General features: G+C 41.4%; 4 protein-coding genes across 7 annotated transcripts; 2 read left to right on the top strand and 2 right to left on the bottom strand.

Annotated features, from left to right (window-relative positions):
* The first annotated feature begins 2,667 nt into the window (after positions 1 to 2,667).
* Positions 2,668 to 6,222, top strand: LOC130194206 (sterile alpha motif domain-containing protein 9-like). Its single transcript, XM_056415101.1, has 3 exons — positions 2,668 to 2,899; positions 5,301 to 6,071; positions 6,158 to 6,222. Exons 2-3 carry the CDS (start codon positions 5,327 to 5,329, stop codon positions 6,220 to 6,222), a joined length of 810 nt encoding a protein of 269 aa, XP_056271076.1. The 5' UTR covers positions 2,668 to 2,899; positions 5,301 to 5,326.
* An 8,380-nt stretch (positions 6,223 to 14,602) lies between these two features.
* On the bottom strand, positions 14,603 to 17,227 carry LOC130194205 (FRAS1-related extracellular matrix protein 1-like). Its single transcript, XM_056415100.1, has 4 exons — positions 17,215 to 17,227; positions 16,144 to 16,222; positions 15,349 to 15,434; positions 14,603 to 15,117 (listed from the first exon to the last, which is right to left on the bottom strand). The coding sequence occupies exons 1-4, from the start codon at positions 17,225 to 17,227 to the stop codon at positions 14,924 to 14,926; spliced, it is 372 nt and encodes a 123-aa protein (XP_056271075.1). The 3' UTR covers positions 14,603 to 14,923.
* A 122-nt stretch (positions 17,228 to 17,349) lies between these two features.
* On the bottom strand, positions 17,350 to 19,309 carry LOC130194204 (uncharacterized). Its single transcript, XM_056415099.1, has 7 exons — positions 19,105 to 19,309; positions 18,932 to 19,004; positions 18,493 to 18,642; positions 18,089 to 18,396; positions 17,850 to 17,894; positions 17,614 to 17,775; positions 17,350 to 17,409 (listed from the first exon to the last, which is right to left on the bottom strand). The coding sequence occupies exons 1-7, from the start codon at positions 19,165 to 19,167 to the stop codon at positions 17,350 to 17,352; spliced, it is 861 nt and encodes a 286-aa protein (XP_056271074.1). The 5' UTR covers positions 19,168 to 19,309.
* Positions 19,310 to 19,923: 614 nt separating this feature from the next.
* Positions 19,924 to 21,695, top strand: LOC130193941 (transcription initiation factor TFIID subunit 4B-like). Of its 4 annotated transcripts, none has more exons than XR_008831733.1 (2): positions 19,924 to 20,198; positions 21,189 to 21,695. XR_008831733.1 is itself a non-coding variant. In XM_056414782.1 (2 exons), exons 1-2 carry the CDS (start codon positions 20,100 to 20,102, stop codon positions 21,621 to 21,623), a joined length of 225 nt encoding a protein of 74 aa, XP_056270757.1. In that variant the 5' UTR covers positions 19,924 to 20,099; the 3' UTR covers positions 21,624 to 21,695. The 4 variants fall into 4 exon arrangements, 1 of the variants encoding a protein (XP_056270757.1); XR_008831732.1 differs by having other exon boundaries at positions 21,184 to 21,695; XM_056414782.1 differs by having other exon boundaries at positions 21,498 to 21,695.
* Positions 21,696 to 22,541: the final 846 nt, after the last annotated feature.

The following is a 22,541-nucleotide window of genomic DNA, read 5'->3' as shown; positions in this document are numbered from 1 at the left end:
CTCAAAGTAGTGTCCTCAGTTCATGTCAACTCCGTCAGAATTTTTACAAATTAAAAAAATCTGGCATGAACTTTAATCCTGAGGACCCCTTGTACATGCTTCTTCTCTTGATGGATGCAGCAGTACAGCACATGGTCTCGTAAGTTTAACATTTATATATTTTTAGCAAACTAAGTTGATATAACTGTCGTCACAGGTTTTGTATGTGAACTTTGTCATCCAAGAATGATTATTTTAAATAAGAATTGTGAAATAAATGGAGGTGTTTTTGGTGAGTTTATGGAGGCAGCTAGCAACTGGGAAAAATCTAAATGGCTCCAGTGTACGGGATACGATTCAGACAATAAAAACGTTAATTTCGTCAACTCCGTCCAGAATGGCTGTCAGACTGTTGACGTTCAAGCTGACGGAGTTGACAAATGATCCAAAACCTCATTATTTGATGCATAATAAACTCAGATTGTGTTTATGATTTAATATTGGCATAATACTTATACTAAACTGACTGACTGGCAACAAATAAATGATCAACACAAATGTTAATTTATATTTATTGCTTTTAGGCAAGAAGTTAGACACCCCTCCAGATAGCAGAGTATGGAGGAGCCAACTTTCAGTAGACGTGCTCAACCGAACCAGGATGTGTTTAGTTTAAAGTTAACCTTTTACTTTGTTTATGGTATAGAGCTGGTGGTGTATTGAGTTAAGTCTTGGTCATTAAAGATCTTTACCTGTCACCGTCCCCATTTTCTTGGCCTGTTTATGTTATGTGTGCCATTTCTCTAAATTGATGGTCTTGTAACACACAGAGGATTCTGGATCCTGCATAGTTCATTGACTTTGCTAATAAGTTTTAAGTTTGTCCTTAAACAGTTAAATGCACTTATAATCCAAGCATAGAGGGACTGAAGACACATGAATGTCTCATGTGTGCTTTACGGCCTTGTTAACAGACCTTGTTTGCTGTAATGTTACATCAGTCCGTCAACACTGTCAGTTTTGTCCCACCCTAAGATGTGGGTTTTTGTCTTAAAAAAAAAAAAGCCTTTTACTTCTGTTTATTTTAGAGTTAATTCACTAAAACATTGCATGGACTACATGCAGTGGTGTCTTAACTGCATATAACCACAGATTAAATATGTAAAATGTTAAAAATAAATAACAAAATTAAGTTTTTTTCCAACGCCGTTTTTCCTCAACTGTGTAAAATTTTAAAAAAGGGAATACAATGGTTTTTTAATCACTTAACTAGGAGTAGGCACACTATTATTATATATTTAAACACTTAAAAGTGTCACTGAATCATTTAAATTAAAATAAAATTATTTCTAATGCATCTGACTGAGTTGACAAATGTCAACACACAAATTGGATAAATGTCATTTTTTATAAAAAGTGATTTAATAAAAAACGTGTTCCTTTACATGGTAGGTCAGACGTGTTTATAAGAAAATCTATTCCAAATGGATGTGCTGCCCATTTTAGTTTTTTAGGTTTCAAAAGTACGGAAAACGAAATCACGTTATTTCTGGTTTCCGTATTTTGAATGAAACGAAAAAACAAACGAACAAAATGTACATGGACCCCCCCTTGCTTATTCTAATTCAGGATGGAGTCCAATCACCAAAGACTTTGCACTATTCCAATGTATGCAAATGTAAGATTTTGTTAAACTTGAAATACCAGTCTCTTCTGATTGAAATATGTTTAAATAGTATTTTATGCTTTTTTTTTTAGCTTGGAGAAAGAAAGTCCTTTTAACAAATCACTATTTTGTTCAGTATGTGGAGAACAAAATGCTTTGCAACGTTTCAACCAGACCGACAACTGGTTCCCACAGAACCCCTACGAGACAGCTGAATAAGAACAGAATAAATCACGAGTCATTGATGAAATACACTGCAAGCATAGCATCAAAATGTGTGCAGTTTTAACAGGAACAGCTATCACAGTTTAAACTTCTTAATTCTAACCACTGAGGAGGCGGCAGAGGGGCCATGAGAAAAACCTTCCCTCGATGTCACAGTACAGAGAAGGGATGTATGGCACATCAACTATTTTCAAGAGTCTTGTGTCTTTCTTATATTTTTAATAGATCCAAAATGAGATCGTAAACAAATGTCCCACCATTTGAGATTAAAACATGCACTCGAAAGTCCTAAAGGTCTGTCCCATTGTTGTCCTTGAGGTGGCAGTATTACACCATGTTGGTGCTTTTGTTTAAACTTTTATTTAGCCCTGTGGGGAAATTCTTCTCTGCATTTGACCCATCCTTAGTTATCAAGGAGCAGTGGGCTGCAGTGAAGCGTCACGGGATACAACTGCGGATACAGTGTCTTGCTCATCGGCGTGCAACTATGGGGAGAGCGGGAATCGAACTAGGTACCTTGTGGTTACAGCCTTGTTTTACTCTTCACGAGAAATAAACGTGTAAATGCACGACTGTGCAGGATTGAAAGTTTTACTTTAGAAAAAATGTCTATCCACCACTGCCAATACCAACATTGTCAGTTAGAGACAGGCTGAAAAGTGTTTCCCGGATGCTCCCTTCTCTTCTTACAGTGTGTGGGTGTGTCTGTGGAGCTGCCCCTAGTCATCAGTGCAACTGTCCCATAACAGGAAGCTTCAGTTTCTTGTCAAGCATTCACCAGATTGTCCTGTGTTTTTGCCAAGCATTTTTCCAGATGTCATCGTTTTTTGCCTTGTCTCCACCTCAGCCTCACTGCCAGACCTTTTGGATGTGTGACCTCTGCCTGCCCACAGATTTGCTTTTGCCTAATACATCAACTTTTTCTCATTGAAACTCAGAGATTTCTGGGTTTATCTGCTTCGGAGTCCTCCCCATGCCGCCGCACAAGATGTGGGGGTGTTGGCAATCGGGGTGAAGACGACACAGAAGGTAACATGTTCACTGCTTGGAGCAGTATTAATTTCAGCTAAAATGTAAAGAAAATAGATGACTAAAATGTTTATATTCCAGGAGCGTTTGAAATCCAGTCTGATTAGGTGTAACTTCAGTTTTCTGGCTTCTCGTACTTAAATGCTTTGAAACAAGCTTTTCAAGTTAAATACTGAAAAACTTCCTCACATTTTGAATATATATCTGTTGTGTGAATCATTTGTGTAAAATTTCTGAATGCGTCAAGATAGTGTTTGATACCGTATCTAGACATGACTGTACATGACTACAAAAATGCACCATACCCTATAAATCAAGATCAGTGGAAACTTTCAAGAACATATTGCGGAGTAGAAAAGCATGCACATATCAACATATTTAGCAAAACAAGTGTTTATATGATTTTCTTACCATGATAAAAGAAAGCTGCGAGCAGCGATGAAAGGGTCCTCGCTCATTAGCGCCAGTCGGGAGCGCAGATGAGAGAACAATGTGGACATATACATGCATCATGTGTCTCTAGACCACGTCATGTAAATTGAATGTAAAATAAAAGTGATGCAAGAAATTAGCCCGGGCTGAGATTCAAACCTGTAACATTATGGTTATATAGCAAACACACTAACTCTGAGAGCCACAGCCTTAGATGTAAAAAGTATTTCTACTAGAATAGGATTATACTCAATAGTATAAACTGTGTCATTTTCTCTTGCCAGTGGCATGATTGAATGTTACAGCCACTTTCTATAACATAACGTATCACAAAGTGAGTGTGTATTCGGCCCCATTCGGTGCAAGTGTACATAAAATCCACTACAACCTAAGCCGGAAGACATAACTCTCGATTTACTAGTTGTAACAGGTTCTTGGCTGTCACATGTAGGTTTCTCCCCCCATACCAATGGATGAGCACTCTGTGATATTTCGTAATATCCTTTATTGGACTGCACTGTGCCTCTGCTCTCCTCTCTTGTGCCCTGGATAAGTGGAATAGATGTTTAACTGTTTGAGATTTGGTGAACTTTAAGCTTTGCCAATTAATGTATAAAGGTACATTCGTGACACATTAATAATAATAATAATAAAGAAACATTGAATGAGTCAGTAACTTAAAGATACATGTTGTATGTCTACAGAAAAAAGGTAAGAACATTTATTTAAATGTATGCAAGTTGTTGTCGCTGCTGTTGGGTGTGGTAGAAATAAGTGTTCCTTTACCTTGTGAGAAATCAAAAGTAGTTTAAGCATGGTTGACCCATAACACTTTATTATAGTAACAAGTTTACAAGTCATCAACCAAGCACTAAATAACAAACAAGTCATGAAAACATTCAGCTGAATGGAGCAGAATCCCTGAGCCTTAAGACTGTCAGAAATAACTGCTGCCTTCTCAGTGCAAGACTGCAACCTTTATACATCTCAGAGACAATCCACATTCCAAAGTCCATCTGTTTCCTATCAGGAAGTTGAGACACCCGAAAGCTATGTTTAGTCTGCCCCCTGCTCTACCGAGTGACCATTTGAGTGAACTTCCCCGGTTTGATCATTCCCTCAAGACACTGGGTTGTGACCTTTCCCGTGACCCCACAGGATTAGATTACCCCCCCCCCCCCCATGAACATTTGGGAGAGACAACTGTTTAACACATTCCGAGAAAGAGAGAACTTCTAAAACACATTTTCCCCCCGACATTGGAGTCATTCAAATCGAAAGCCCGTAGGAGGAATAATTAAGCCGAACAACTTATATCGTTCTGGTATATTTATTCGTCTGGTCATCAGTAAAGCACACAAACTCCAATTGCAAGAGTAGGATGATTCGTCCAGCTCAACATTGAAGCATACACACACACTGTAACATTCAGGTTATATCTCCTCGAAATAGGCGCCAGTGTCATCGATTTCTAATTGGCCCTTTCTGTCAAAAGATGAGTTAACCTCTGCCCTAGTGTCCTAAGACCCATCACCTTCAATGCAGATGAGTCTTCCATCTAATGAATAAGAAAAACATGCGTGGGTGTTGGGAGTTGTGAATATGTTCTGACATGTCGGCTTAACCACAACCTCCTGTTTTTTAGTCTCGACATCTTCTGCTTTCATTTCTTAACTTGACTTTGTCCTCAATGCTATCCTGACACAGAATGTATGGAACAATACACAATACATAAATGAGAATAGATTATCACTGCTGTGAGTTTATCCAGGCATGTGGTAAATTGAGGGTCCAACAACTTAGTGACCTCTGAGTCCCAAGAGTAGTTTCTAGTAGACATTTATTAATTGAGATTTAAAGGTTAATATTTTGTCGTCATTGTTTATATCACATTTCAGTTTTCATCATCTTTCCACTACATTTCTTACTATTATTTCATTATTTTTATATTTTATTCAACTCACTTTAGGTTGATCCGAACTGAGACGCTCAACAATGGAGCTGCCGACCTCTGTGGGAAAATGGACCAAGGAAGACGTCCGCCTGTGGCTGATGACAGTGGTCAAAGTTCATGAAACTTATGCCAACATTTTCTTTGAAGAGGAAGTGTCTGGAGACATGTTAGTTTACTTTGAAAAAAAAGACATATTGGACTTGGGAATACATCATGGTCCAGCTGTAAAAATCACATCTTATCTAGAAAGTTTGAAAGAAGGATCGGAATATGAATCACAGTTCCCAGCATATGTGAAAAACTGGACAAAAGAACAAGTGAACCAGTGGTTACAGCAGCATCTTAGGGTGTATATCAAATATGCAGAACGACTCCAAGAGGAAGATGTGTCTGGAGATTGCATTGTTTGCTTCAAAAAGCAGGATTTTTTGGATCTGGCTTTGAAAAATGGTCCTGCTGTGAAGATTCTGGCAGAACTTCGTCAGCTGAAGATGAAACCAGAGCCAACACTGCAACCAGTCCTTCACAACAGCACAGACCCAAGAGAATCTCCAAAACCCACTCAACCTGAACTAGTTCTGTCTCAGGACATAGCAATCAAACAACCAGATTCATGTCATGAAATTGAATCAAAAACTGACAACATATTAGTAAAGGAATCTGAAAAGGTTCAGCTGCCATTCCAAAAGGTTTCAGAGAAAGAGGGAATCTATCAGCCACAATACTTGGGGGCCAGGAGAAAAGGAGCTATAATGGTAAAATCTGTTTTGGAGTATATTCATTCTTGTATCCAGCATTTATATCCAGCAAGTATGGACAGTGATTACTTCATAATGTTTACATTAACTATCTACTTCCTTTTCTTCCTGCAGACCACAGTCCCACCAAAGAGCACTGTGGAAATCCAGAAAATTCTGGACGACCTTTCAGAAGATAACTTGAAAATGTTTAAGTTCTACTTAAAAGAATACACTAAATCCAAGCATAAACCTATTCCTCAAGGTAAATTGCAGCACAGCGACACCATGGACACCGCTACATTAATGACGAACAACTATGGATGCAAGGAGGCTTTACAGGTCACAATAGCAGTTCTAAAAGAAATCAATCAGCAAGAACTCGCTCGTCAGCTGGAAAAGAACATGTGTAAGACAACCAATGGCAATATGTATTCAATCTGTGGCATAATTTTGAAAACATATTATTTTTGTATCCTGCTTATAAAAAAGATGAACCAGAGTTTTAGGAAATTAATGTGGCTTTAAAAAAAAGACACTACACATATCTGTGAAGGGATTTTAAAGATGTACTTCATAACCATAGGGTTGACACTGAGGGTCGAACAGTCAGAAAACAATTCAGTGGTTTTTCATTGGATTTGGTGTCGATAACATTTCCAGCCTTAGATCAAGATGTTGTTTTGTTAGTGTGTTTTCCTAAAATAATTAATTATTTTACTCTTCATTCAGGTCCACTGGAAAAGCAGAGTCTTCCAAAAGACGTTTTGAACAAAGAGGCTAACCAGGGTGACAAACTTCAGAATTTGTTAACTTGTGGTGGGAACTCACTGGACAAAGATGACCATTTCATTGTTGTTGTCAACAAGAGCAGTCCAGAACAAGTGCAGTATCTGCAGTTTTTGGGTAAGCTGAAACCATTTTGTGTGTTGGACTTTGACCCCAACTCAGTTGCTCCAGGTGGACTGTGTCATTCCTACAGAGAGTCAAGGGTGGCCAATCTGCATACACCATCACAGTATCAAGGACCGACTGAATCCGTGATAAAGACCCTTAACCTCTACAAGCAGACAAGCTGGGTCTTCTGCAATGGCAGACATGACCTTGACGGTGACTTAAACAAGGAGTTAGACTATAAGAACTGGCTGAGGAAATCTTGCAAAGATGTAGAGCAATTGATTTCATTCATTTGCAACCCTGATGTTCTTCCACGTGGAGGAAGTCTCGTAATTTTCCTCTTACTGTCACCTGTGGACACCGAGAAAGACCCAATGTTTGACATATACAAATCTTTCATCAAACAAACAAAAGAGGAAAGCACCATCACTATTTGTGAATCTCAGGGCATGTATGAGAAATGGCGGGATCTTGTACAAGAAAAGTGTGACTCTGACATTGATTCTCGATCGATATATGAGCTGACCCTCAGTGAGGTCAATGGCACTATAATGGCACTGGGACCATTCAACCAGTCATCTGAAAGATTGCTTCCCTCTTCTGGTTCTAGCTGTGTTGTTCTAAAGCAGAGGGATGAAGATTTATTGACAGCTCTGGATATTTTGTGCCTGAATCAGTGTGAAAACACAATTGATGAAAACAGTTCAGAGTTCCTTGACCACAGAATCAGAGTTGAGGAGGAATTCTACAAAGGAGGCAAAGTCAAATGGTGGAACTTCTACTTTTGTGACAAAGACAAAGAGAAGCCATTTGTTAAACGGGACAAGTACGAAAATGTGAAAAAGATGATTAGGTCTCAGTTGAAGGATACAAAAATGTGTGCTCTACTCAATCTGTTTCACCATCCAGGCTGTGGAGGTACCACTTTAGCAATGCATGTGATGTGGGATCTCCGTCAAGAGCTCAGGTGTACTGTGCTGAAAGACAACGCACTGTCAAAGAAAGAAGTTGCGACTCAAGTCGGTACGCTCATGAAACTTGAAAGTGAAAAAATGTTTCCAGTTTTGCTGTTGGTCGATGATTCAAAAGAAACCGAGAATCCTCACGAGCTTGTGAACTGCATACAAAAAGAGGTAGAATATGGCTTAAACATGAATGTGGGGAAGCATCAAACTGTAAAGTCATCATCCTAAACTGTGTTCGTTCCCACAGCCCAAAGGAGCAATACAAACAGCACAACACAGGACAAAGTCAGTACATAACTGCTTCATTGACACCAGAAGAACAGAAGGAGTTTGAAAAGAAACTCAGAGATCTTCAAGAAACTCATGCAAAACCTGAAAACTTTTACAGCTTCATGATCATGAAGAGCAATTTTGACAGAAAATACATTGAGGATCTTGCTCGTAACATGCTGGAGAATTTTGATTCTAGCTCAAGGGAAGCCAGACTGTTTGCCTTCCTAGTGTTACTTAACACCTATGTGGAAGAATCTGAAATATCTCTCTCTCTCTGTCAAGATTTTTTGGGGATGAAAATGATACATTGGAAGAATGACAGCATAATGGGCCGAATGGAACCATATTCCAACTTTCTCTTCATTGACATAGTTGAAGACTTGGGAGGATACAAAGGAATCCGAATCCTGCATCACTCCATAGCATCTGCGTGTCTGGAAGAGTTGGAGAGAAGCTGCTCTATGAGAGTAAGTGATATCACGATGGACATTCTTCAATGTGATCTGTTCTTCCGTGTTGGATCTGTCAAAGACAGATTCATGTGCTCAATTGAAGAAATGTTGGTGGCAAGGCAGCGAAAGAAAGATGGAGATGAGAGAGAACCATTTTCTTCTCTCATAGGAAAAATCCACAAAGATCAAGGGAGACAAACTGTCCAAGAAATCTTTGTGAAAGCTTCTTCCAGGTTTGTGACGTGTGCATCTATTCCTCAGGCATTGGCTAGATATTTGTACATCAAGGAGAAGGACTTCCCAGAGGCTCTGCAATGGGCTGAAAAGGCCAAGAACATCAAACAAAACCCATTCACATTTGACACAATTGGGCAGATTCACAAAAGCAATTTAAAATCTAACAACCCCAGGGAAAAGCAGGAGACATCACGGAATCCAGAAGACTTAAAGACAAACATCAAAATGGCAGAAAATGCTATCACAGCATTTAGAAGGGCCCAAGAGCTGGCAAATGAAGAGAATGAACCGGAGACAGAAGCCGCTGATGATGAGTCAAAAGACTATCCCAAAAATTCATACAATGTTTTTGGCTATTTGGGTGTGCTGGATATTGTCTTCCTGGTTTTTGAGATATTGAGCAAGTTGCCGTTCTTTGAGGGAAGGGATGCAATGAAAAAGAAGTACCTGCAGAGTTTTCTGAAAAAATCAATGCAAATCACCAATGTGTATAAAGAGGAGAATGAAATCAACAACAGATATGTGGAGATCATCAAAGAACACGAGCAGTTTCTCCAGAGTTTGAAAACTCAAGCAAAAGAAATTTTTGAACTTCTGGTCTACTACTTCACGAATATAAAATCAAAGAATTCCGAATTTGATTCAAAGAACCGTCGGAATATCAATCAACTTTTTAAAAAGTATGTAGATCTTTTTTGCACTACATCAGAGGAAATAGAAAAAGAACGACATGGCAATCCTAAATTCAATTTGGAAATTGATATTGTACAACGAAGATACCTTCTTGAAGAGAAATGTGCAGATACATTTGCAGGAATTCTTCAGCATTTGGACAATCCTGCCGAAGAGATTGAGAGCATCACAGAATGCTATGCATTCTTGCGCCAACAACAATTCATCAACCAACATCAAAAGACAAAGGAAACGATCAACTACATTTTGTCAAACATAGTTCTTTACCTTTTGAATCCAAAATCTAAACAGGTAAAGAGTCACAGATACCTGTCTGATCTACTTTTGAATACTCTCCAAGAAGTAGGAAGTTGGTATTCCTTCCCAGATCCATACTACCTGGCTCTGCTGTTACTCTGGCCAAGTCCTAGGCAAGAAAACACAGACATTGTATCATACGTGAAAGCAATTCGGAACTCAAAGCACCCGGTTTTATCGTTTCGAAAAAGGAGCACTGTTGCCCACCTCTACCTGGGAAAAGAAGAGGGACTCAAGAGACTGGTTTCTAAACGGCAACTGAGTGAGACTTTTAAAAAGATGCCCCGTGACACCTTAGCTCAAATTTGGCGGAATGGAGATATATTTAAATACAAAGCAATTATCAACCGCCTTCAAAGAGTCAGTGGAACCACTGAACAAGGAGAGCTGTTTGCCATTTATGGCAAAATGAAAATCCCTGTGCGTCCAGCCTTCATTGCTGGAATAAGAAGTGGTGCAAGCACAGAAAAGGTTTCCTTCTACCTTGGTTTTGCTATTAATGGACTACTGGCATATGATATCCAGTATGACAACTAAGGTATTTGATTGTACAAACAAAGTGCATCGGAAGCACAAAGACATGAACTGTACAGTGTGAAAAAATCTGAACTCACTCATGAAATTTCAAACATCTCATAAAACTACATGAGCATGTGATATCAGACAGATTGCTGAGTTAAATAGAACATATGGCAGCTCAATACAGTTGAATATTGAAGCTGAATATGTCTTTTTTCTATTCTTTTTTTTCATCTAGTATTTGTTATGTTGGTTTTCTCTTACAGATGTGGCATTTATGCCAAACTATTCATTTATTTGACAACTGAACTGTACCTTTTGAAAAAATAAGTGTATTAGCCAGTGACTTACTGTGATGGAACTTTAAACACACTTGATAAAAAGCACATGTGCATTTGATTAAGAGGGATTGTTGGGTTACATGGTGATCCTGCAGCACTATATATAAATGTTTGTCTTTATAAGATTTTTTATGACAATTAATATCGTAACATTTTTTTGTGTTGTTTATATATGGTTGTCTCTTGTGGATGTGGCTCATTTGCCAAATTATCTCCTATTAATATATTTGCAGGTGCAAATATCATAATAGGCATATTAATTGTTGTACAAACAAATGCAACACGAGCACTGACGCATGAACTGTACCTTTAAGAAATGTGTGGCAGCCAGTGACTCACTGCAATCGAACTTTAAACGCACCTGATAAAAATGTGCATCTGATTAAAAAGACAGATTGCAGTATTCAATAACAATCATGAAGGTCAATATAGCTGCACATGTAACGTTAGTTTTTATGACTTCTTATCTTTTATTAACAGTAATCATTAACTTTCTGAGGATTTTTAAAATGTCTTTTGCAGATGTGGCACATTTGCTAAACATAAGTGGAGCTCATTTTTGTACAAACATGTAAAAAGCACTTAACGGTGAAAATTAACTCTTGGTGATTTTCTCAAAGAAATAGAGAACCCTGGAGCTCCCAAATCCCAGTTGAGAACCATTGCGCTATCCTCAATCATTTTGTATTTTTATATTTGACTTTTGTAACATCATCATAAACATGTTTGAACAAGTTAATGTGGAATAAATCTTGTGTGACAAATGTGATTGATGGTTTTCTGTACATTTTCTGTAAAGACAGGATTTTGCCAAATGGTTTGAACTGTAAAGGTGCTGACCAGCCACCAAGATACTTAACTATGAGTTGCTATTTACCCTTTTAGAGGTGGGACCGTAGTTTGTATTTAGTTGCTGTAAGATAGTATAATGTTATTAATTAATGTAGATAATAGTATAGGAGTCAGAAATGGCTAATTGATATTATTTGACATGTGTTAAGGACTGAGGACCAAAGACAGCATGACGCAGACTCAAGCCTCTGTAGGGTGCAAGAAGAAGAAGAAGAATAGAAATATACTTTATTAATCCCCAAGGGGAAATTTGTCGAGCCAGTAGCAGCAACACAAGAATAAAAAATAAAAATAAAATAAAAAACACAAAATATAAGAAGGGTTAGGGTGATCTGGCAAGAGGTGAACTGTTGTAGAGCCTCATAGCCGTCGGCAGGAATGTTCTCCTGTATCTGTCCTTGTGGCAGCGGAGCGTGAGGAGACGTCTGGAGAAAGTCCTCCTCTGTCCCTGTAGGAGGTGGTGGAGGGTGGTCCGGGTTGTCCAATATGGACACAAGTTTCTTCAACGTCCTCCTCTCCACCACCTGTTCCAGGTGCTCCAGCTGGCAGCCGATGATGGAGCCAGCCTTCCTAACCAGTTTGTTAAGACGGCTGGTGTCACCGGCTCGATGCTGCTCCCCAGCAGACAATGGCAAAGTGCAGCACACTGGCGACAACCGACTGGTAGAATAACTCCAGCATCTTGCTGCACACGTTGAAGGATCGAAGCTTTCTCAGGAAAAAGAGTCGACTCATCCCCTTCTTGTACACAGCGTTGATGTTGGCCTTCCAGTTCAGTCGGCTGTCGATGGAGACGCCCAGGTACTTGTACTCCTCCACCATGTCCACGTCCACTCCCAGGACACTCAATGTCTTTACTCAGCGGGTTGCGTACACAGCGGGTTGCGTACACGGAGAATCAGTTAAAAATACTCTCCGCTTCTGATGCAAATGATGCTATTGCAGCATCTATGCAAAGCTCTTCAGGAGCCGCCATTGTTTGTTGAACAAAAGGTGGCCTCGGTGTTGCGTCACACCCACTATAACAACGTCCAGAGCTGCCAGTAGCTCCTCTCAAAACCCACATTGGTCCAACCCACTGTGTGTTTCTGACAGAAATGCAATCCAGCTGCAGCACAAGGGAAACTGGCTTCAGCTAAACATGAGAGAATCCTACGAAAATAAATAGGTTTGTGTGGAGCTTCTTTTACATGGTAAAGTGCACACCAGACATAGTAGATCAAATATATAGTCAGTAAACAGAACATAAAACAGTAAACAGGCTACGGTAGCTGAATAATATACACAATAATAAATACACATGTTCAGAATAAATGTATTACTATTTCCACAGTGTATTGGTATTAATATTGCAGTGAATTAAGTGTTTAGTGGTCTACTGGGAGCTCAGCTGGTTGTGCAGCCTGACGGCAGCAGGAAGGAAGGACTTTAGTCTCTTCCTGTTAGCTGTCGTGTCGAGATGCTATACCACTCTAATCACAAGGGCAGGAAGTGAAGATAACCGAGGACACGAGAGACAGGAAACTCCAAAACAAAGACCCACAACCATAACGCACACGACAGAATGATGAATCGTGGAGGTCTGGATCTCGGAATATGCCAACTACCAACTACTCATACACTGTCATATTCATTGATTGTGTTGTTACTGTGTTTGGATTTGTGTATAATGATTCCTTCTGTACACATTACATCTATTGCTTCTGTCCATCCTGGAGAGGGATCCTCCTCTGTTGCTCTCCTGAAGGTTTCTTCCCTTTTTTCCTGTGAATGGTTGTTTGGGAGTTTTTCCTGATCCGATGTGAGGTTTTGGGACTGGGATGTCTAAATGTACAGATTGTAAAGCACTCTGAGACTAATTTCTAATTTGTGAAAATGGACTATACAAATAAACTGAATTGAATTGAATAGAATGGTATGTTGTGGTTATTTTAAAAGTACGGGGCGTTGTTTGGCCTGACAATGCGGCGGTGCAACAAAGCCCTGTTCCTAGTGGCTTGTAGGAGTCGTTGGACTTGTCTGACTAGATAAGTTATTAATTACTGTGAGAAACAACCATCATAGCAACATGTTAACATTTCAATTTCAAAGTTATTTGGTTGATGTAATCTGAAGAAGAAAAAGTTATGTGATTTTACTCACCAGGACGAAAGTGTTTTCTTCTTAAAGTCCAGAAAAATGGACCAACTCTTGTTCCACTATCAATAAACAGCATCCTAATTATTTATGTTTATAATTTTGTTTCACAATTTACAATCTGGTTTGTTTGTTTTGATATTGGGGACTGGCTTGACGAGAATCCCAGCCTCTGTGTGGTTGTGCTGCCCTCTGCTGATTGTTTCACTTTCAGGCTGGTTTCATAAAGATGGAACTGGATTCCAACATGCAGACCTCTGATAAACCTGTAAGTTCATTCGATGCACAAAGTACATTCAATAGACTTTCCATTCAAACTCAGATTTGTCTCAGTCTGTAACTGTCTCTAGCTCGTCTAAAATACTTTTTAAAACTACATTAATTTACAAGTGAAGGAAAACTAGAAACAAATATACGACAGACTAACTTTAATGGGAAGACAAAGTTATCTTAGCATTATCTTAAGCACGAATAATAAGTACCCAATGCAGAAAGATATCCCCTGTGCCGGTTATACTATTATATATATCATTTTATTTTTTATACTCGCAATCATGTAAAAAACAAGTTTTACTGTTGTAGATTTTGGAGTGGTGCTCATTCTGATATTAACTATTATTTTCATGATTGATCAGTCTGGTGATTATTTTAATTATGGACCCATTAATGGACATTACATGTCATTTAGCTGACGCTTTTATCCAAAGTGACTTACAATAAGTGCATTATGAGAACAAACTCAGAGCAACAACAATCAACAAAGTAACATTTCTTCATGAAAGCCAAACTACAAAGATATCATAAATAAGAGCCATTCACGTGCCACTGAAGTGGCCATTAATGGACTGATCATTTCACATGTGTTTGTACAAACTGTTGGTTAGTTCAATTAATAAGAAGATATTTTGTTTTGTGTGTGAAAACCGTTGCTTGTAAAGTAATTAAAGCTGTCAAATGAATGTAGTGAAGTATAGATGTAGTGGATGAGAATTATAAAGTGGCATAAAAAAAGAAATTATCCAGATAAAGTGCTTAAGTACAGTATTTGAAACGGATTTAACATGTTAAACTACTGATCTGCATCTAAAATGCAAAGACCAATACATTGTGTTTTTGCAACAATCTTTATTATGACAAAAATGTGAAAACAATTGTAGAGCAGCATCTTCACATATAATTAAAAATGAATTGAACATGTTCACACAGAGGTTGGTATGACGACAGCGGTAACTGTGTCTCTCAGTGAGAGTGAGCCGGCGATGAACAGATGAATGTGTGTTGAGTTTCGGGGGAGCAGCCTGTGGAGATCCAGCTTCTGGGGTTTTCAACCAGCACGCAGTCCGAGCCGACGGTGGACTCGGACGCCCTCAGTTTGGAGAAGGACAGCGTCTGACCGTCAGCCCACATCCAGCGACCCGGACCCCCAGACAGACCTGAGAAACATGCAGAGTGTGCAACAATTACTCACCAGGATTGAGACATGCGCCACTTTAACGTCCTCATTCCACATCTGTTTTACTTTGACGTCTCAGGCTTTTTTTTGAAAAGCGACCGACAACATATAGTATACCTTTAAGGACAAATCGGTTCGTACGAGCAGTTCTTGCAAAATTTGGAAATAATAATAATGGTTGGATGTGTAAATCAGGCTTTCAGTCACTCACCGATCCAAAATGGCTTCCTCCCTGTGAACTTCCACAGCCAGACCACGTCTCTTCTGGACCGCACGCTGGTCAGGCTGCTGTTCAACCTGCCACACAATGTGAACAGTGACGCACTGATATAACGTAAATTAACTGAAACTTGATGCATGTGCATGTACGCATTATTATTCACAGTTTTTATGAGATCCATGTAAATAAAATCACATCCTTAAATTGATCAATTTAATTGACTAAATAGATTAAACTTATACCCGTGAAAGAATATTTGATTGCACATGTATTAAACCTCAGAACGAAATAGCTTTGAAGAAGGATGTTATTTAAAATACGAGGCCTTTTAGTGAAGTTAGGTATGTTCTGTTGTCTAATTTCTAGGACTGTAAAATGGACCTTTCATCATTGAACAGCAGACACACACAGGAGATCACAGTGGAGCATTTGTTCAGGAGTTGGTGTAGACCATAAACATAGCTAAAATAGTATAGGGCGGAGCTCGAACTTCATCATTTGTCTCATGACTTTTGAGAGCAAAACAAGGTGCTGTCCATGTATGTATCAAGTGTATTGTTTAAAGGCCTTTTTAGAAAAAAAACTGTTAAAATCCTCACGGTGTCGGAATGAGACAAAACAGAATAACATATATTTGAATATATAAACTTCTCTAATGCTGAAAATAACAATCCAGTTTATTGGAATTAAGTTAATATTACTGTCTGTCATTTTTTCATCTAAAACTGTATTTTATAAAAAACTCTGGCGATGAGACCCAGGCTGCAGTAAGAAAAACCCATTTACAGCAGAGAGCAGCTCCTCTCGGCGCTGGCCCAGCTGGCCACGGACGAGCCGACGATGTAGCAGCGTCTTCTTTGGCTCTCTTCGGTCTTTTCTCCCTCTCCCATGACCTTCCTTCCCTGCTTGGCTTCTCTCGTCATGTTTTGTCTTGTTTTATACTTGAGACTCTCTTCTCACTAAAAAAAAACCATGGACCGATCAACTGATGATCTGATCAACTGGTCTCTCAACGCAATTGACACGGTCTTCTCGGCGAGAAGCTTGGGTTCGGGGGAACCTGCCCGTCCCTGCCGGACGTTGCAGCTGGTTACGATGGACGTGTCGTGTGCCTAGCCCAGCCGTTCCGTGGAGGACGACATGACATCTACCTATTCGAACTATGATTACAGGATTTCTGTTTGGATTTGGCGTTGCCCTGGTTTATCGGAAAATTAAGGAAACGGTGATAGCCCGTAAAAAGCCCCTAAGGCTGCCCGACGAAATTGGATCGATTTGAAAATGGGAGGAAAGTGGTGGAATAGCAGGTGCGCAAATTGGATGTAGCTGCTGGCAGACCAAACAATCCCAATCTTATCTGCTTGCTCCCTCAACCAGAACGGTGCCTTGGCCAAGGGCGTTTACTGGAACAACAACTCCTGAAGATCGCTGAAGTGAGAACCTCTCTCTCCTTCCCTTCCCCACTATCCACAGACACCTGTGGTTGTTTTCCCAGGACCTTTCAGGCTATCTCCATTCCATGGCACTGTGGACTGGAGAACTCTGTCTGTTGTGGCCTGGGGAGGACGACATACCAGAACACGCACACACGAACTTTCAATAATACTGATTGCATTCCCCTCCCTCCCCACACGCCGCCTTGCTTTTTACCCACCCCAGTGGGACCGGCGGGCTGTGGCTGGCGCTGCTGTGTTGGCGCGGACCGCTGGCTGCTTGTCGGTGCTGGTTACCTTCTGCCCCCAATGGATGGGCTTAGATCACCCAGTTGTTGGATTACCTCCCCCCCCTACCCGTTGCAAAGTCATGTGTAAATGTATGCTTTATGCTTAGGTGTGTTTTTTCCTGCTCCCACTGTACCCTCTCGGGGCATAGTCGGGTGTTTTTCGCCTTTCTTCCCTCATGTTATGCTGTAATCTTTCATCCACCCTTTCTTGTAATTTCGATGCTTTTGTACCTGTACTCTGGCAAACGACAAATAAATATATCAATCAATCAATCAATCCTGTAGTGAGTCCAGCCGCCCGGGCAGGAGCTGCTGGTCGCCTTCCCCGTCTGAAAAAAGAAAAGAGAAAATAATCCCAACATTTTAACGTGGAACAATGAGGCCGATTGTTGACAACAGGAGGGGAACGCATGGGGGTGTTGAGGGATTGTTGTAGAATAACATGTATACAAAGTATCTTGGAGATTTTGAGCGGCTTTTTTTGTCGTTTATGCTTCACAAGAACATATTTAAACTGAGCTGTGTGTTCGCACCTTGCGCTGGAGGAGCTCCGGTTGGCGTCTGGGTTCTGGATGGTCCATCTGAAGAGGCTCCCCGGCTCGGAAGTCCTGCGGGAGGCGACCATGAGGCGACCGACTCCACCCAGATTCACCCGGCTTCAGCTCCTCCACCCGCAGAGGAGTCAGACTGTGGAACTGAGGAGAACCAGGCGGTAACACGGGCGGGTCTGGGTGTTTTCATCATCAGTGGACAAACAAGCGTGTCTTACCGTCCAGACCTTCTCCTCAGACCTTCTCTCTCCAGACTGATGGACCTGAACAAAGCACTCAAACATCAGCTTGGTGTAAAACATTTAAGCATATTTAAACAACTGCTGTCCCACCATGCAAGATATAATACACATTAAAAAAGCTTCTGAAAAAACAAAAACTATGAAACAAATATACCACTAATACAAAATAAGACTTTACATTTCCGGCAACAAAATCTACTGGAAGCAACGCTCACCTGCAGTCCTGTGCTCCCAGTGCTCCCAGTACTCTCCCCTGGTAGCTGCCGGCCCTGGTAGTGGACGTGGCTGTAGCCGTCATGGGCCGCCTGATCCTGTGGTTCCACCTCTCCGTAGTCCAGGTAGGGTCGGCGGTTTGGGACATCGCCCCGGGGAGGGTGAGGCCGGTTCTCCCACAGCAGCTCCGCCTCGATGTCGGTGACGGCGTCCTCCTCCTTCGGTCTGGGAGGGTCCGGGAGGCCTGGAGGAAGAGGAGGGAGTCGCGTCCCATCCTCTTCCACCTTCAGGTCGTCTGGATTGCACCGGCCTAGCAGACAGCAGAGTAAGCACCTTCTTTGTATCCTTGCAAAAATATCTCCAATTCCAAGTATTTCTAAACGACTGACTCGTGATGAGGTTTTACCTCCTCTGGGGTCGATGATTTCCACACTAGCGGAGGTCCTCTGCCCCAGGACGGCGTTTTTGGGGCTTTTCAGGGTAACAGAGAAGGTCTCGTGGTTTTCCTCTAGACCGTCATCTATCAGGTAAATGTTCCAGGTTTTCACACTGACTCCTAATCAAGAGACGGGATGGGAAACACAAAATCGATCTATCGCAGGAGTAACCATAGATACCAAACGCTGCACCAGAGGTGCTGAATCCACCTGAAGCTGTCTGATTGGCTGTTTCTTTGAGCAATGCCCTCTGGGACTTGACTACCCCTCTCCTAAAGCAAAACTTAAATATTTTTTGCACCAATGATTTAAACCAGGAGAGGGTTTTGGTGCCCGTCCCCGTTCTGAAAGGAACTCGAGCGCCCTCAGGCGGTGTCTCCTGCTAAGCGACGCACAGTAAAGTCAGACCTGGGTCGAACTGGATGAGGCCGGCTGTGCTGTGAGTGAAGTCCCTGCCGGGTTTTGCCGATCCCTCCTCCACCTGCACAAATGTTATTATGATAATATTTCTGATTAGCAGCACTTTTATAAACATGACGGCAGAGGCACAGAGCGTGGAGGAAAGGGCGCCGCCCGCGTACCTGGATGGCGACGTACGCCGGGTCGGCGCTCTTCCCGCTGCGTTGGATCTGTATCTGAAGCATCTCAGAGGTCTCACAGGTTCTGTAGCAGGTCGCCGACAGCTCCACCCGGGACCAGGACAGCTCCAGTCTGCAGGAGAATTCTTCATATACTGACACCCACCCACACAGCGCTGTATTTGAGCTACCCTATCGTATGTTCACCAGCTGGTAAGTGGTCAACACTTGAGTTTATAATGTTTATTCTGTACTTTCCAGGTCTTGATCCAGGCCCTGATCCAGGTCCTGCTGTAGGCCCTGATCCAGGTCCTGCTGTAGGCCCTGATCCAGGCCCTGATCCAGGCCCTGATCCAGGTCCTGATCCAGGTCCTGCTGTAGGCCCTGATCCAGGTCCTGATCCAGGCCCTGATCCAGGTCCTGCTGCAGGCCCTGATCCAGGTCCTGCTGCAGGCCCTGATCCAGGTCCTGATCCAGGCCCTGATCCAGGTCCTGCTCCAGGTTCTGCTCATCTCCAAGTTTCTTTTTGACAAGCTCGTCCGACCTAGCAACATTGACTACGGGTTGGTCAAGTTTGGGCGTTCATGTTAATACTACTAAATATAACATTTTAGATTGGACTATTAAATTGAAAGCTACAAAATACAGGTCTAAAAATATGAGGTCAGGAAGGGAAGCCGAGTGGTATCACGCTGACGTCTCATCTAAAAGGGAAAGTCTTTTTCCCAGAGTATTTAATTTAGTTTCCAAAATGAATTGAACTAATGCATTTATTATTTGTATTCTTATGAAACAAAGTGTCACGTAACACTCAGTGGGTGTTTAGCTCAGGTTTGTTCATTTTTAACCAAGTGGACTCCTGCTCACGACGTCTCGGTTCTGTGTTCCGTTGTAAACTGTAGAGAAGTGTCTAGGAACTATAAAAAGGTTACCTTGCTGTTCATGTCGACTCTATTCTCACTAATCCTGCGTCTCTCTTCCCTTTTCAGCTCCAACAGATGGAAGACGCTCAGCTGCAGCAACGAGAGGCCAACCTCACGGCCCTGGCCGCCATCGGGCCTCGCAAGAAGAGACCAATGGAGCAGACGGGAAGCCAGGTTGGTCTGCGGTGGAAACGTTGACCCTACAGGTGCAACGCGTTGTCCCGAGCCATCTGCTCCAAAGAAATGACGAAGAACAGAGCAACAATGTGTCAAATCCGAGTCAAAATATGAGTCTGCTGTCTTCCAACGGCGGGTAGGACGAGACGGTGGGTGAGTTGTTTACTCGTTTCTGCCACAACGACGTACATTCACTGCCTGCTGAAGGATTGCAGTGAAACTCCCACCGCCAGCAGATATTTCACATTAAAAGCCTATTCGGGAATGGTAGAATTGTCATTTAAACTCCTGGGAGGCTTTTAATGTGAAACAGCTGTGAGGAAGTGTTGTTTCATTGTCATAAATAAACGTAAAAATGTAAATAAAAAGAATATTTCTGTAAAAAAAGAGAGGAACTGTGAGCAGCAGAGTGGTGATTACTGAACAGCAGGTAATCATGGAGCAAGTGCGAGTGTTCATCATCAGCAAATTACAGGGAGCAGAAAACAGGAAGGCTTCTAACTCAAATACGATACGATGAACCAACGCAGGGAGAAGATGAGAATACAGGCCGGTCTCTACGAGAAGCATGTGCTAAATGAAAGTAAGGTTGTGTGACTGACCACTGTTTGAATATTCCAATATTCATTTTCCCTCCTCGAATTTGTCAGAATCAGCAGTTAAGTAGCTCTGTTTGCTCTAGACATGTAATATCCCTATGTTTAACTAAACATAAGGGTTTTCATTGAAAACATGCTCGGATGTTTCTTGCACCACCAGGACTCGTGCAAATGTATCTGTTGACTTCTTGTGAACGGCGAGCTGCAGAAGACCAAACCCATCCCTTGCCCGTTGGCTGCCTCCTCGGCTCACGGGCCCACAGTACCACAGCTAGCATGTGTGAGCCTGTCGGCTTAGCTCACGGAGCCTTTCATTCTGTGTGTTTTTAAAGACCAGGACGCTCTGCTAACTGCGTACTCTGCCTTCTCTCTCCATTACCCAGCGCAGCCGGCTGCCTGTTTGCTCTTTCCTCAACAGCCACAGGGCTTCACCTCCGCTGGCACAGCCCACACGCATGACGGCTACCTAGAGGAGTGATTGTGTTTGGAGTGAACGCTGTTACTGCACATACTCAGACAGGAAGTATTTGTTGAGGCATCGTCCTTGAAACGAGGATTGTTTGTCTCCATATTAATTCAAGGACTTGGTTGACTTTGATTTGTAGCGTGAAAGCACGAGGGCTGTGCCGAGGTTTCAGTGAATGTCTAAAGAAAAACAAAAGAGATGTGTCGCTCACTCTCTCTCTCACTCTCTCAGGTGACCCTGCTGCCCAGACCGAGCATTCAGAGGGTGACCCGCGTCATGCTGAGGGATCTGCTGCTGTGTATGGAGCAGGACCGCTTCCTGTGCCACTCCCTCCCTCTGTACAGAGCCATGCTCTGACCACCTCGCTGGGAATGACCACACCACTACACCGCTCTCATATTAATCTTAATTAAACAAGCTTTGTTTGTTGTTTTGTACTTTGTTTCAGTTCTATCAACAATTCATCTGTTTATTATCTACTATTTATTTTTTTGTAGGTGGATCAATGATGGTGATCAGCTCCTAGTTGTGATTAAAAATATGACAGAAGATGAAACACTGTTTACTGAAAAGATTAGTTGAGTTCTAAGTTTAATGTTGAGTGTTTCATTATTCTGCTTGTTTGTTTGACCATTAAAAGAAGTGGACTGGGTCACATCCTGACTTTTACTCTCATTGTCTCATGGTGGGTCGTGTTCTTGTGCTTTTGAGTTTTGCATTTTGTAAATCACCTTTTCTAACGACTGAAATGTATTTTCATCAAGACAGTGCTCCGTTTTGAAAGCTCAGGAATCAAAGCCCTTTCAATAAAGATTGTTCTTTATTGTTTAACCTCTTCAAACCTGGAGAATATAATGGATCAACTCAGACTTCAAGAACACCTCTATTGAAGAAGTAAATAAGACAGTTGGAGCTCAATGGCACATTTGATTTTTCCTAATGTTTTTCAGAAATACTCACTTGTACGTGATGTAATCTGCACATCATTGTATCTCAGTCGTGTCTCTAGAGTCTGGTCTTGGGAGGACGGTCTTTCTGCGATTAGAACAGCAGCTTTCTTGATGTCACCACATCAGCTGTTCTTGCTCATGAGTTTACTCGAATTATTCACGAGAAATAATTCTTTAGTCAAACAAAATGTCAACCCTGCTTTTTTCATTATTCTTAAAATATAAATTTTATTTTGAATTGTGTGTGATATATATATTTGTATATATACACAATTCAAAATAATAAAATAATCATACACATATTGTATATATATTGTGTAAAAAA

This window comes from Pseudoliparis swirei, chromosome 5 (genome assembly GCF_029220125.1).
Source record: "Pseudoliparis swirei isolate HS2019 ecotype Mariana Trench chromosome 5, NWPU_hadal_v1, whole genome shotgun sequence".
NCBI lineage: Eukaryota > Metazoa > Chordata > Actinopteri > Perciformes > Liparidae > Pseudoliparis > Pseudoliparis swirei.
This window is presented reverse-complemented; position numbering and strand designations above follow the sequence as displayed.

Coding starts and splice junctions, on each gene's coding strand:
- LOC130194206 (XM_056415101.1), top strand. CDS start 5,327: ATGGAGCTGCCGACCTCTGTGGGAAAATGGACCAAGGAAGACGTCCGC. Junction 6,072..6,157: donor TTTGGAGTATATTCATTCTT/GTATCCAGCATT, acceptor TTCTTCCTGCAG/ACCACAGTCCCACCAAAGAG.
- LOC130194205 (XM_056415100.1), bottom strand. Junction 15,435..16,143: donor GAGAGGAGCTGCTCTCTGCT/GTAAATGGGTTT, acceptor ATTGTGTGGCAG/GTTGAACAGCAGCCTGACCA. Junction 15,118..15,348: donor GAGGAAGCCATTTTGGATCG/GTGAGTGACTGA, acceptor CATGTTTCTCAG/GTCTGTCTGGGGGTCCGGGT.
- LOC130194204 (XM_056415099.1), bottom strand. CDS start 19,167: ATGCTTCAGATACAGATCCAACGCAGCGGGAAGAGCGCCGACCCGGCG. Junction 17,776..17,849: donor CTGAGGAGAAGGTCTGGACG/GTAAGACACGCT, acceptor GGTTCTCCTCAG/TTCCACAGTCTGACTCCTCT. Junction 17,410..17,613: donor CGGAGCTCCTCCAGCGCAAG/GTGCGAACACAC, acceptor TTCTTTTTTCAG/ACGGGGAAGGCGACCAGCAG.
- LOC130193941 (XM_056414782.1), top strand. CDS start 20,100: ATGGAAGACGCTCAGCTGCAGCAACGAGAGGCCAACCTCACGGCCCTG. Junction 20,199..21,497: donor TGGAGCAGACGGGAAGCCAG/GTTGGTCTGCGG, acceptor TCACTCTCTCAG/GTGACCCTGCTGCCCAGACC.